This window comes from Monodelphis domestica, chromosome 1, assembly GCF_027887165.1.
Source record: "Monodelphis domestica isolate mMonDom1 chromosome 1, mMonDom1.pri, whole genome shotgun sequence".
NCBI classification, from domain to species: Eukaryota; Metazoa; Chordata; class Mammalia; order Didelphimorphia; family Didelphidae; genus Monodelphis; species Monodelphis domestica.
In genome coordinates this window covers 339,667,951-339,683,166 of record NC_077227.1, presented here as the reverse complement: position 1 = coordinate 339,683,166, position 15,216 = coordinate 339,667,951, and the positions used below count along the sequence as shown (strand labels likewise).

General features: G+C 37.5%; 1 protein-coding gene across 1 annotated transcript; it reads right to left on the bottom strand.

Annotated features, from left to right (window-relative positions):
- Window positions 1–7,767: 7,767 nt before the first annotated feature.
- Window positions 7,768–14,588, bottom strand: PCDHB1 (protocadherin beta 1). The gene has a single exon (XM_016428701.2). The coding sequence runs from the start codon at window positions 14,496–14,498 to the stop codon at window positions 12,039–12,041; it is 2,460 nt and encodes an 819-aa protein (XP_016284187.1). The 5' UTR covers window positions 14,499–14,588; the 3' UTR covers window positions 7,768–12,038.
- Window positions 14,589–15,216: the final 628 nt, after the last annotated feature.

The window sequence follows — 15,216 nt, the reverse complement described above, 5'->3', positions numbered from 1 at the left end:
GGTAGAATTTCTACAGAGAAGTGGCAGAATTAGATATGTATTGACATTTGGACTGGGAGAAGAGAACTTGGAACATGGACTTTTCAGAATTAGAGGTTATATTGTGGCCAATGCAAAGTTTGAGGATTTCCAAATGAGATTGTAGATGGCTGCTTCCTTAGGGATGCTTTCCTCCATAGTGTGTTTCTTGGAGTAGGAAGAAGATCCTGCCATTTTCCTGGTATAGGCCCTCATCACCTAATGCTTGGAATACTGAAATAGCCTTCTCATTGGTCTCTGTGTCTCATCATTTCCCATCGAGGTTGACGTTCAATCATTTGTCAAATTATCTTCCTAAAGTGCATACCTGACCATATCATATCTTCCCCACCTAATTCAATGAACTCTAATGGCTTCTTGTCACTTCCATAATCAACTATAAAATCCTCTGCTTATCACTCAAAACTTTTCATAAATTGCCTCCATCAACCTTTTCAGAATTCTTAAAATGTACTTTCCCATCACATACTCTGTTCAGTGACATTGACAAAACTTCCTCTTACAAGACCTTCTATCTCTTAACTCTGGTTGGACATTTGCCCTGACTGTAGAAATATCTTCCTTCTCATCTTCATCTTCTGGCTTTCTTGTCTTTCTTCTTTCCCAGTCAAAATCCCAACTTCTGTAAAAAGTCCTTCCTCTTCCCCTTTATTGTTAGTGCCTTCACTCTGTTGATTATTTTCAATTTATCCAGTATATATCTTATTTGTATACATTTTGCATGTTGTTTATCCCTCCCACATCCATTAAACTGTAAGCTCCTTGAGAGCATGAATTATTTTAGCCTTTCTTTGCATTCCCAAAGTTCTTGGCGCACGGTGCTAAGACAGGTGGACATCTAATGAATTCTTTAAAAAAAAAACTCTTACCTTCTGTCTTGGAATCAATATTGTATATTGGTTCAAAGGCAGAAGAATGGTAAAGGCTAGGCAGTGGGGTTTAGTTGATTTGCCCAGGGTCATACAGCTAGGAAGTGTCTAAGGCTAGATTTGAATCCAAGACCTTCTATCCCTAGGTCTGGCTCCTAATCCACTGAGCCACCCAGCTGCCCCTGATTTAATGAATTCTTATTGACTGAATGAATGACATATCCTCTGCAACTGAAGGACTAGAGCTGTACTATGAAGGTTGGGAGATCTGGACTTTACAACACCTCCCTAATTGCCATTTTATGTTTAGAAATTGGAGATCTGATTGGAAATGTTTACTTGTTTAGAGCTTTCAAAGCATATTTTCTTTTGCATTGTGAGGTTTTTTTTCTTCCCTCATCAAAATTGGTGTAATCATAGAAAGTTCTTGTTGTTATTGTTTGTCTTTCATTTTCAAAGAGGACAAGTGACATCATGGAGTGGTTTGTTGACTTGGGTATGAATTAGATTTAAACGAGGTTCAGTTGCACATAGTCATCAGCCTCACTCTCTATTCCAGAGTCACTGAAGTTCAATAGCAAGACAAAAGTCAGGACCACTGGTGATAGCCCAGAATACAGCAGATGACCTTGATGTCTTTGATGTCTGACCAAGTTCTAAGTACTCCACAGTACCTGCTTCAGTTGCCTTAATGACTGTTGAAACAAATTGTTTTCATTCATCCATTCCACCAGGAAAAGTCTTCACATACATAGGGTGGACACCCCTAACTCAATGAAGGGTTTGTGGCCTACTGGTTACCTTCAACCTGGTTTAATCCATCTGCCCATATGATTTAAGAGAGGCATGGCTGTTGTTCATTCTATAGCTTCTTGGAGCCATAGGTCAGAGTTGAGTACCAGGTGGACACCAAATGTGGATGAGAAGTCCCTAAAAGTCTTGGCAAGTGTTCATCTCAAAGGTGCTAATCCTCTTTGAATACCATTGATATCCCAAAAAAGTAGGGAGGAAGTAACAGAGGAGATGAAATATTAATATGTTAAATTGCAAAGACATGTTTATACTCTGTTATCTTTTTAGGAAGCATAGAAAATTACATGATAGAATTGCCATTAGTTGACAAAAGGTAGGCCATATTTATGATGGGCTTTACAAACCTGCTAGCCCTAGAATCAAATGACATAGGGAATGTCTTTGTTGAATATAACTCCTGAACTTCTATCATCAGAAAACAGGAGTGTCAGGGGAATTTTCTCTCTCTCTTCTCCCTTGCATTTGTTATTAGTCTTACAGTGAAAGAATTCATGTGGGAGAAAGAGCAAAAAAGATCATGAACCCTAGAGTTGAGCTAAAGAAAGGAGCAAACCCAGGAAACTCAGTTGAGTGAAATAACCAGAAGAGACACTGCACCTGACAAAGAACTATGTGAGGATACCAAGAAAAATTTTAAAACATCAGGGCCTTGGAATAGTGAAGCTTGAGTGACTTTGGTCACAGGTGTTCCTGACATGTGTTTTTCATTACTGGTGTACTATGTATATGCTTTTCCCACTGATACTGTGTATATTTGTAGTTGTGACTGTCTCAAATTTATAGAAAGACTTGCCTTTGCTTTATGGTGTTTATGCTTAATAGCTAATTGTTTTCATTGTTTTCTTTTTTATTATTATGAATTTGCAAGTATGATTAGATAGGAACATTTTCTCTTACCAAAAAGAATGTGTGATAAATATAAAATGATAAAATGTTAAATAAAAATAACTTTGAAAGTCTTTAGTACTCTGATCAGTGCAATGATAAACAATGAGGCAGAAAAGACTGAAGATGAAATATGCTACTTATTTTCTTCTAGAGAGGTGGATAATTTAAATTGCAGAAAGATGTATTTGGGGGCATGACCAAAATGGGAATCTCGACTTTTTTTTAAACCTATTTGTGATGAAGTTTCACTTTTCCTCCCTCAATTTTGTGTGAAGAAGATACCACGAGAAAAATTTTTTCAAAAAGAAAGCTACTCTAGTAGGTACTCAAGATACAAATATTGAATTTAATCCAACCAATAGAGAGTTATATTGTTTCTGTTTTCATCTGTGTATCCCCAGTAAATAGCACATAGTAAATAAGAGGAAATGAAGTATTACTTAGATCATATAATTTCCTTGGAAATCTTATAGGATTGTGCAAATGTGAGCCAGTAGTAGTAAATCATATTTTCCAAAATGCACTGACTATGATTACTTACTAATATTTTCATAGAAAGTAAAGGAGTAATATGAAATAATATATTTATGATTACATAGAAGTCAACACATTCCATTTGAAATAATTGGGTGACATGAGATCATGAAATTCATTTGAGGATTATTATATCAGAATATTAATACATCCTTGGTCTCAGCAATATGCTCTTTCTAATGGTAGATATTATAATGTAGTCTTGCTGTCTCATCCTTTATGATTCATATCTATATTCTACTATCTAAACTTCACAGAGAATGTACTCAAAAGACTGGTGATTTCCCTTCTTTGTTTTTTAATAGTTTGTGGTAATCAATTTGATATCTAGATCATATGTTTTACTCAAGTGTCAGACACACCCCTGCCTCCTTGCTTTAATAGGCTTCTGCTTATGTGCCTTGATTATGATGAGATAATTTTCCTTAATCCTCCTTTCCCTCCCCTCCTAGTTTATTCCTCTCCCCTTATCTTTCCATTTTTAAAAAAAGATCATCAAGATCTAGCAGAACCACTTTAACATCTTTTATCTAATTAATTCTTTCTAAAAATAATAGAATTCTGAGGGGACACATGTATCAACTCCCCATATGGGAACACAAACAGCTTATTATTGCCTCTTTGTCCCATCTCTTATAACCACTCTTGCTTTGTCTTTTTTATATTTCTTTTAATTCCTATGACCAAATATCAAAGTTTCCATGAACCCTAAACTTTTAATCGAGAATGCTTGGAAGTCCTCTCTCTTATTAAAATCCATTTTTCCTCTGTGAGATTATACTTGGCAGCTCAAGTTGTGTAGTGGATAAAGAATAGGGCCTGGAGTCAAGATGACTTATCTTCCTGAGTTCAAATCTAGCTTTAGACATTAAAATCTAGCTGTGTGACCTTGGGCAAGTCATTTAACCCTATTTGCCTCAATTTTCTCATTTTTAAAATGAGCTGGAGAAGGAAATGGTAAATTATTCTAGTATCTTTGCCAAAAAAAACCCAAATGGCATCACAAAGAGTTAGACACAACTGCAAAGAAACTCAACAAGAAGTTTATACTCAGCTTTGTTGGGCAAGTTTTTCTTGGCAGTGGGTTATATAAGTTGTCTTCTGGAACATGGTTTTCCAAGTTCTCCACTTTCTTGTGCTGATAGCTGCTAACTCATGTGTGATCTTGATTTTAGATTCTTGGTACTTGAATTGTTTCTTTCTGGTTGCTTGCAGTATTTTCTCTTTGATCTGGAACTCTAGATTTTGGCAAAGATGTTCTTGGTAGTTTTTATTTGGGTACTTTTCCCAGAAGGTGACCAGTCAATTATTTCTAGTTCTATATTTCCCTCTGGTTGAAAGAGATCTTGGTAGTTTTCTTTTCAGACTTCTTGAATTATTATACCTAAGCTCTTTTCTTCAGTCATACCTTTCAGAGAGTCCAATGGTTCTTAAATTCCTCCCCCATCTATTTTCCATGTCAATTGTTTTTGCTGTGTAATCCCTTATAGTTTCTTCTATTTTTTCTGTCTTTTGTCTTTGTTTAATAATTTTTTAAATTTTTCTGATAGAGTCATTAGCTTCTATTTGGTCCATTCTATTTTCAGATAGTTTATTGTTTTGGGCAAGGTCTTGTACCTCTTGTGTCAAACTATTTCCTTTCCAATGATTTCTTCTGTAACTCTAATTACATTTCAAAAATTTCTACTACTACTACTGTCATTTCATTATAAAAAACATTTTAACATTAAAAATATTTCTTTTTAAATTAAGTTAATTTATTTAATTAATTAATTTTGAATATTTTTCCATTGTTACATGATTTATGTTCTTTCCCTCATCTCCTCCCACCCCCTCTCATAGCCAACAAGCAATTCCACTGGGTTTTACATGTATCACTGATCAAGACCTATTTTTATATTATTAATATTTGCAATAGAATGATTGTTTTAAAAATATTCTTGATTTAGCTCTTCCAGAAATTCTAGTTGAATTTTTGTGAGGTGTTTTTCTTTGAAGTTTTGCTTTTTCTGTAGGGATTCTCTTTTTCTGAGTTCATGTCTTCTGTGTCTCTATCTCCATAATAGCTTTTAGTAGTGAGATTCTTTGTTGTTTTGTTTTTCCTCCTTCTTAAAGCCTAAGTTCTAACTTTGGACATAAAGTTAGGACTAAGGTATCCATGTTTCTAGAGAGAATGTCTGAATTGGTGCTGTGGTTGCTTTCTTTGGGGTATTGAGTACTGTGGTATTCCAGGATCTTAAGGACAGCTGAGTTTGAGGATTTGGAAACCTTACACTTCTCTCAGAGAGGTCTAATCCATATTAAATTTTGATTGCTCCATTCCTCTAGAAGTACCTTTTCTGTGTTTAGGTCTGAACAACAGTAGACTTCTGCTGAACTCAGCCATTATTAGCCAGCCAGAAGGCTCTGTGGATTCAGAGTGCTAAAACAGCAGACCCCACTTTCTTTTTTTAAATTTAGTTTTAAATCCTTACCTTCTGTCTTAGAGTCAATACTGTGAATTGGTTCCAAGGCAGAAGAGTAGTAAGGGATAAGCAATGAGAGTTAAGTGGCTTGGCCAAGGTCACACAACCAGGAAGTATCTAAGTCCAGATTTGAACCTAGGACCTCCCATCTCTAGGCCTGGCTCTCAATTCACTGAGCCACCCACCCACCCACCCCAGACCCTGCTTTCATCAAGGATTCTTGTCCTAATTATTACTTTACAGGTTTCATATCAGGTTAGACTCTGGAACTGAGATATGCTCTATTCCTAAAATTTGAGATACATCTCTGGTACTTGCTTCTAATATTCTATTATTCTATTATCTCTTTTACTTGTTCTGGGAAAGCTATAATCTGACAATGATGAAGGATAATATTAAGAATAATATGATTTGTTAGTATCTTCAACTCCTCTTTTTCACCTCATTCTCAAGATGGCAGAGCTATGAACTTTTTTAAAGTGCTACCACCAATCACTTCTCCTATGGTAAGTCAGTTGGCAGAGGACAATGTCTCATCAAGGATACGGACAGTAAAAATAGCATCCCTACACCGTTTGTAAAAGTTTATATTTGATTTTTCCAAAGATGAAAACTTCAATGAAGTGTTTTTCTTAGGGAATAGATAAGAAATAAATTCATAAAAAGACAGGGAATACTGATATCACTAACAAAAATATTTGATCTTGCCTGAAATACAGACCTATTAGGTTCAAACCATATTAGAGTAAATTTGAGAAGAACACTTCTTCAATCAAAAGTCCAGTGAAAAGGTTTGTACAAAATATCACTTTATAGGAATCCTGACTCAGTTCCAAAAACTGCTGGAAAACATATTTTATTGTAAAACATATTTTATTGTAATGCAAGTAAGACCACGAAGGCATGTGTTTTTACCCTATGGTAGATCAGAGAAGTGTTTCAACTCTTTGCTAAAGGAAATATGGTTTTCCCTCACCTATGATGGTGTGCTATGCCAAAGAGAACTTGCCACTGATTAAAAAAAGTAATTCACTTTGTAAATCTTAAAAGGGGTAACGTGTCCTTTAGTGCTCTCTCACTTTCTTTCACATGTGTGTAAACTCTGTGTTCTCTTGAGGACTTTCCACAAGGGAGAACAGGTTCCTCTTCAGCCCAGGCATTATAATGATTATTTATATATTGTCATTGAAAGTACATAATGTTGATCTAGGTAAGCCTGAGAATGGAATTCCAGTTCCTGTCTCTTGAACTTAGTGTTTCTTTCCCCTAGTATAGCAAATAGAAATCATGAGAGATGGAATTTTGAGGAGTGTCCACTTCAAGGATTCAGAAGTTTGTATGTTGTTCAGTTTCAACTGGTTGGCATCAGGAATTTTCAGCAACTTCATGGGAATTTCTACTAGCAGTATGATGATATCAAGTTATACTTTGATTTGCCATAAGGTGAAGATCTTGAATTAACTCAATAAGTAAAGAACTGGTAAAGGAAAAATGGTTATTCATCAATCTCACAAAATGATTCATACTTTATTATTTTAAAAATAGATGGAAAGAAACTTTTCAGTAGAATATTATAGGAATTATTGGTTACTGTTTTATGTTCTAAGTTTTTGTCAATGTGTGCTTGCATCAATGTATCTTGAATTTTAAGGATTTTTATTGTGGTAGAATAAATAAATAACTATCCTTTATTTGCTCTACTTCATACATTGAGTACATTCTTTTTTATAAAAACTTTTGATAAATCCAGACCTAAGGTTTACATCATTTTTTCCTAGCACCCAAAGTATGGGTATAGAAAGTCAGAGAAAGTGTGAGATACATCTCTCTTTTAAGTGTCAACATTCCTTCAGAGCTGAACTAAGTCTGTTGAAGACAAAAGCCAATTACTTTTGTAGGAGAGGGAACCTCAATCTCATTGGGATCAGTAGGTATTGAGTTCACTAGAAACTATATAATAATGTTTCATTGACCTCCTTGATGTCATTCTCATCAATGTTACATAGATATGTAAGTTCATCACTCCAGAAGTGATTTTGTTTGAAGCTGTAGTAAACTCCGGTACATGGTAACTTACTCACAGTGTTATGGGATTAATGAAGAGCATCAGCTACATATATTATGGAACAAAGAGAGGTTGAAATTAATTTCTATTCAAATTTTGTCTTGAAAATATTTTTATTAGTAAAGTGGTATACAGAAATAAACATGAAAATTGTAATACCTTTTTAAAAGTGGTCAAATATTACTAAATGCTTTCTAATCTCTAATCTTATTCATAGATCTTGATTAAATGTTCTTTTATAGCTCACTTAGATTCCCTTTTTTTAAAGTTGAGTCCTTTCTAGAATATGGTCATATCACTTATTATCCCAGATGAATTCGAGGAAGCTTGATGTCCATTTCAAAAGTCCCCTTTTCTCTTCTGCCAAAGACTTCTTTCTCTGATAAAAATACTTGGACTTGCCTTTACATGTTTCTGATTTCCTCTTTCTTTTGCAGAAAGTAAAATGGGCTCAAATCACTATTGCTCATATGTGTGAAAGTTGGGGTTTTTCCCCCATCTAGTCAAAAAGAGTACTTCTTCCTCTTCAGGGAAAGAAAAGAGATAACTTATCTCTCATTAAATATATATTTTAACTTGTTTTATTAGAAATTTAATCCCAAGCAATCTGATCAACATTATTTAAGCAACAATTGTATTTAGGGCATCATATATAGTGCTGGGAATACTATACAAAAAACAAAACAGTCATTTCACCCAAGGAGCTCAAATTCTACTTGAGGTTTGCAACAGGTACACATACAAATAAATGCAAAATAGATACAAATCACAGAGAGAGACAGAGACAGAGACACAGAGAGATAGAGAGAGACAGAGAGATCCATGACCTCGGTGGAATAGTAAAGTTTGAAAGTCTGCAAAAAATCTCTGTGGTGATGGAAAAAGGGTCTCCAAGAATGCCATTTTGCTTGTTAGAGACAATGATACTTCCTTTATAAACAAAGGTTATATCCAAAAACAATTAAGGTACAACTGTCTCTGAATCTGTGCATATTATGCAACGCATTGTTGTATATTTTACTTAGCTCACACCAACATAACCTGGTGGAAATTCTCTTTTCTGGATAGCCTGGTGTCAATTGCCACTTACAAGCACTGTGGCCATAACATGTCAAAATAAGTTTTTATTCAAAGAAAATAATATAAGAATATTTTATATTTTAAATTAGAAAACCATAGTACCTCCAGGGACACATATACTCCCAACATGTTCAATTTTCTTATATGGGAATCTTCCCTGAACTTATTGATAACTGTACCAATTGGAGTATGACTCTTTCCCAGTAGTTCTATTTATGCATTCTTCCTACCACTCATTATTGCTGAACATTTGCTGAGAGACAGAGAGACTGAGACAGAGAGAGAAAGAGAGGGAAAGAGGGAGAAAAAGAGAGTCATCCAAAGCCCCCCTTCCCAGGAGTTCTAACTGAGAGACCCAGAAGCTAATGCTCTTTCTAGTCATTTTGTGAATGATTAAAATTGCTCAAAGTACCTTAAACTGATAAGGAGTTGAAGGAGAAAGGGAAGATCTGGGCTCTGGTTAACTCAGACTGAACTTGGCTACTTTTAGAAATGATTACTAAAATGGCTTTATCTTTACTAGACTATTGCAGTTTGAATAGCACCCCCTCAAAATAACAAGTAAACAAAATTCTTAAACATAATTGCATCATCTTTTATGAAGAAACTATGAAATCCTTTTATATAGAAAAATCTATAGCCCCAATATATTAAAAATTAATAACCATTAAAAACACAATATTTAAGAAATATAATTGATTTTAAAATACTACTAATCATCATTGTAGTCATAGAGTTTTAAGAGTTAGAGAGAACTTTAGAAAGTATTTAGTCCCATATCTTTAATTTACAAATAAGGAAAGCAAAACTAAGAAGGGTTAGGGAATTTCCTGAGGTCAAATTCAAATTCAACAGATATGTTTAAAGCACCATTAAGAGAGATACAAAGTCAGATCCAGTGAATCAATGCTATTAAAAGCACAGACCACACTTGTTCTCAGAAGGAATCATGTAGAGTTGCATTTATTACATTCTCATGAAACAAGGCACATGAATGAAATTCCCTCAAACGGAAATTATTCGTTATTAGGGCACTCATTCACTTTGCTCACCACAATATCTTGAGGGATTTTTGTATTTTGTAAGTGAATTAATATTAAGACTTATTTAATCGAGGAATAAAGAAAAAAAGATGAACAAACATTTTCTTATTTTGCTTTCCTAAAATGATTTCATGTTAAGAATAAGTTAGGAAACCTAAACAGTTTCCATTTTGTCTCAGGGAGTTCAAAGACAGGGAAACAAGGCTTAAAAATAAATATCAGGGCCACTGAACTAATTATAGAAGAGGAAGAAAACTTTCACAGAAAAAGAAAGGACAGTCTTCCCCATCCTCCTAATTTTAAGTAAGAATTATGAACATTGATATCTCCAAGGAAATGAGCAAGAAGCATGTATCCTATTTTATATGCCTTTCATACCAATTTAATTCATAATGGAGTGTTTATTTGGTCCTCTGTCAAATTTGTCCTATGGTGCTACATCATGGTGTGGAGGAGGACCTGGATCTTTGAAGGTCATACAATTTACCACCTTGTTATCATCATGGTTAATATCTAGACAGTCCTTATCCCACAATAATCTCATGAAATAAAATCAGTATTTGGTCAATTTTGCAGGTAAGAAAACAGAGAGACATGACATTTGTGACATGGTTAAGAAGTATTGGAAATAAGAATAAGATCTAGGTCTTTCCATTCATCTGCTTTAAAAAATATTATCTATAAGCATTTTCAGAAAATTTACTATATCTTCCAAGAGAACTGCAGACTTAACCAGAATGGAGTTTTATCTCCCTCCAAAGATCTGACTGTTCAAACTACCTTGATGGTAAGCAATTGGTATGGACCTCAAATCGCTTAAAAATTCACCCTGACTAAATGTGCACATACCTGAGAAAAAGAAAGTGGAGATATACATGGCCTTTGCCATGGAAACAATCTTCTGCAGAATGCTCTGCTCACCTAATGCCTGGGCCTGGCACATTGGTTAAATTCAAGAACTAGTTTCAGAATGATGCTTTTAAAAATGAATTTCCCCAGAGAGGCTTTGTTTTATGTAGATTTTGAAATACAATTAGTTCAAATATTCTGTAATTTTTCAATACCTACAGATTTCATTCTTCAAGTTCTCTTGAGTAAACAGACATATACCCATCTGTTCTTTGAGAAAATAGAGCCCCACTTACCAACATCTACCTCAACTTGAATCTATTTTTAACAGGACAGTTGGCCACATGGTGTCATTTTTCTGCTGGTTTTATGTAATTTAATTGGCACCTTTTGCCTCTATTTGCATCCTAAAATGATTTCCTGAAGTGTGAGATTGTAAGAAAATTAACAAAACAGTCTCTAAAGGGAAAAAAATTCCAGTTTTTTTCAAGGCGACATCTTCTGAATATCTGAACACAGGAAGACCAGTTCTGCAATTAAGAGATGGAGAACTGAGATGATACAGTGTGGGTTAATCTTGTCAAGGAAGATGACTTCAATTTAGTACTGCAGAAATTTGTGCTGTACAACTTAAGCCATAGGTAACTTCTTACTACTTTTGACACTTTTTCATTTTGCTTTTCATTATTGTTTCAGAGATTTCTTCCTTGGATATCTACTAACCATCAGATTTTTAACATTTTTTATCCCTGATTACTGTGGGTAACAGAATCCACTAGATAGAAATTGTCTCATGGCTAAATCCAGAGATGTCTGGATAAGCGCAAACATGCCATTGATTTTCTGATTATCATTTTTTATTCTGGAGAGGGGGATCCTACATAACAGAAGGCTCTTCTCCAACTTTTCTTAACTACCCACAGAAAGGTGACAGCTGGAGAATTATGAATAGGCCATCAGGGGTTGAGAATCTTTTGCCCTTGATATGGCCAACTTGTGGAGACATTTGAAGAATTTAAGTTAAGGATTGGGGTGTTTTCATGGAGTCAGTGGAGATGGAACTGATCTCTTTCCAGGTTGTGCACAAATGAAGGAATCACTAATTAATAAGCCCATCTCAAGAAGCAGAAGAAAGTTGAAGGATCCTAGTTCTCTGATATATACAAACCATTCAGCTACTAATTCACTTCCTTAATGGGATTCCAGCTATTGGAAGATTGGAATAATCATCTTTTTGATGTACTGCCAAAACCACTTGTTATGGTCACTTCCAAGACCTACTCTAGGATTGCCCTTTGTAGGGCCTAAGGACCTAGGCTTCACATAGGATGTGGTTAAGTCTAACAGAGTATGATTTCCACAATCTACGTTCCCACGTGGCTAGGAACAAGACTTACATATATTCATCAGACATTCGGGGGCAGTCTTCTGACCTTGGGCTATCCAGATCCAAACTGGATGGTAAATGAGATCTAGTTTCTTCCTTATTTCTTTCTTCCACACCAGACGGAGCTGGGAAGTTGGGCATGAATCGTTTGAGAAACCGAAACTCACTATTACTAGTGCCTGTAGCGGAGCCCACTTCGTAAGGACAAACCCGGCCCAGAGTCTCTCTGCTTTGCCCATCCATCAAATTATTAGGGAAATTGCAGTCATAGTAGAAGTGCTCAGAGGTAGTAAACTGTTTTTCTCGATATTTGATCTTCTGATATATGTGAATAAGAAAAATTACAGTGACTGAAAATAGAAAGAGAGAGGAAAGCACAGCCAAGGAAATAACCAGGTATTTAGTGGAGGGGTTTGTCTTCCTCTCACGTTTGGAATGATCCCGAAGTTGTACATAGGGATCAGAAAAGCCGTCCACCAGCAGAATATTCAATGTGGCGGTGGTGGAGAGGCTAGGCTGACCGTGATCCCGAACTGCAATGACCATTTTTTGCTTCATGGAGTCTCTCTCGGATATCAGCCTCAGGGTTCGAATTTCTCCGCTTTGCCGTCCCACGGAAAACAGCCCAAGGTCTGTGGCCTTGAGCAGCTCATAAGAAAGCCAAGAATTCTGACCAGAATCTCCATCTACAGCGACTACCTTGGTTACCAAGTAACCCACTTCTGCTACTCTGGGCACCAGGTCATTGCAAGGAGAAGTGCTGTTTTGCAGAGGATACAAGATCATTGGGAGGTTGTCGTTGACATCCAAGACAACTACTCGGACAATGATTTGGCTGCTCAGAGGCAGAGGCCCACCGTTTACAGCCTTCACCACGAACTGAAAAGCCTGGATCGCTTCATAGTCCATGGATCTCAGAGCATAGAGTTTCCCATTGTTTGAATTGATGGAGATATAGGAGAAGACAGAGAGATCGCCACTTTCGGGAGGAAGCAGTGAATAAGTAATCTGGGCATTCTCCTCGGAATCCAGGTCCTCCGCTTGGACTTTGCCAATAAAAACTGCGGGGCTGTTGTTCTCTCTGACAGTCATGGTATAAGACGCCTCCTTAAACACAGGGGGATTGTCATTAATGTCGGATATCACTACTTCGATGATCGTCTCTGAGGACAGCCTAGGAGTTCCTGAATCCATAGCCACAATGGTCAGGTTATATCCAGCGACTTTCTCCCGATCAAGGGTTCCTCCAGTGACTAGGGAATAGGAATTTCTGAATGTTTGTTTGATGGTAAATGGAAGATCGCCTTGAATAAAACAGGTGATTTTCCCTCCTACTCTAATGTCACGGTCTCGCACACCAAAAAGGGCCACAACGGTGTTGAGTGGGGAGTCCTCTGGGATCCGGTTTGAAATAGAGGTTATCAATACATCCGGGGCATTGTCGTTCACGTCCATCACTTCCACCAAGACCTTGCTGTGAGCAGACAGTCCTCCACCATCAATGGCTTGAACGTCAATATCATAGTTCTCAATAGCTTCAAAATCCACCGGTCCCCTGAGTCGGATTTCTCCATTTTCAAAGTTGATATGGAAAGTCTGGAGAATTCCTTCTGGGTTTTGAGCCAAAGAATAGACTATTTCCCTGTTGGTGCCCTCGTCTAAGTCAGTAGCGGACACTGAAGTGACTAACGAACCATTGGGACTATTCTCCAAGATCTGGGCACGGTACACCAGCCGAGAAAACTGAGGGACATTGTCGTTGACGTCAAGAACCACGATGAGGATCTGAGCTGTTCCAGACTTAGCCGGGGATCCGCCATCCACTGCTGTAAGGGTTAAGCAGACCTGGGGTTGTTCCTCACGATCTAGGGGTTTAATTAGTACTAGTTCCGCATACTTGGGACCGTGGCTGCGGAAACGAGTATGCAAGTGGAAATAGGCGTTGGCGCTCAGAGTATAATTTTGAAGGCCATTGAGCCCCACATCCAAATCCTGGGCACTCTGCAAAGGAAACCGAGAGCCCAGGGGAGTGCTTTCAGGGATCTTTAAAACCGGCCCGTGGTTTGGGAACATTGGGGCATTGTCATTGATATCAAAAACCCTTACCTCGGCCCGGAAGGACTGCAGCGGCTCCTCCAGCACGATTTCAAAGCGCAGCACACATGGGTCCGCTTTCCCGCACAGTTCCTCCCGGTCCAACTTCTCTTTCACAAACAGATCTCCGGTCTTGCGATGAAGCCGAAAATGTTGCTTGCTGTCATCTGAAACCAGTCGTGCCCCTCTGGCCAACAGCTCCCCGGCCTCCAGTCCCAAGTCCTTGGCTACATTGGCCACAAAAGAATCGCTCTCCATCTCTTCAGCCACCGAATACCGCACTGTGCCAGTGTCAGCCTCGGAAGCGCATAGAAAGAGGAGAAGGGCCACCATTGGCCTGTTAGCTTGACGTTTCCTCAGTAGAGGTGCCATAGGGTGAAGGACTAGCGTAAGATTTGCAGCCTGGCGAAGAGCTTCTTTCACTCTCGCTGGCTGGTTTAGAAATGGCGTTTCTCTGCGTTGCTTTCTCCTTGGTTCAACCTTGTGCCACAGCGGCCACAAGCGGTCCCTGCCTGGTGATGCAAGATGTTTTTGCACACTGGTAAAGAATATTTTCATTGGGCTCTTAAATTCCCTGTTCGCAGCAAGTATTTATTTTTAGATCTAGTCATAGGGAAAAAACAGGGAAACTGAATGCTTATTGGGAAATCCTCAGAACATCCGCCAGGTGGCAGTATTGTATTAATTTTCGCGTAATGTTGGAAGCGTAGATGGAGATATTTCATTGAAGGATAAAGGTTTTGCAGTCTCTGACTGGGAAGCCATGCCTCTAGGCAAACTAGAAGAATACAGTCCACAAAGCTATCCAAATCAAGAACACCAAGACTTCTGACTCCGCTGGAACAGAATGGGTGCTTACAAGGACTAGTAGAAATGCAGACCAGGAACATGTTTGGCGTTGGGCACCGGTATTTTGTTCTACTCTCTGGAGTTGGAGTGGGCAAAAAAACCTGACAATGTGGAATCAACCACAGTTTTAAAGGACTCAGAATGAAACATGCTGTCTTTCAAATAGAGGTAATGGTCTCAGAGAGCAGATTGAAGCGGATAGATAGATAGATAGATAGATATTTAGACATGGTTAATGAGA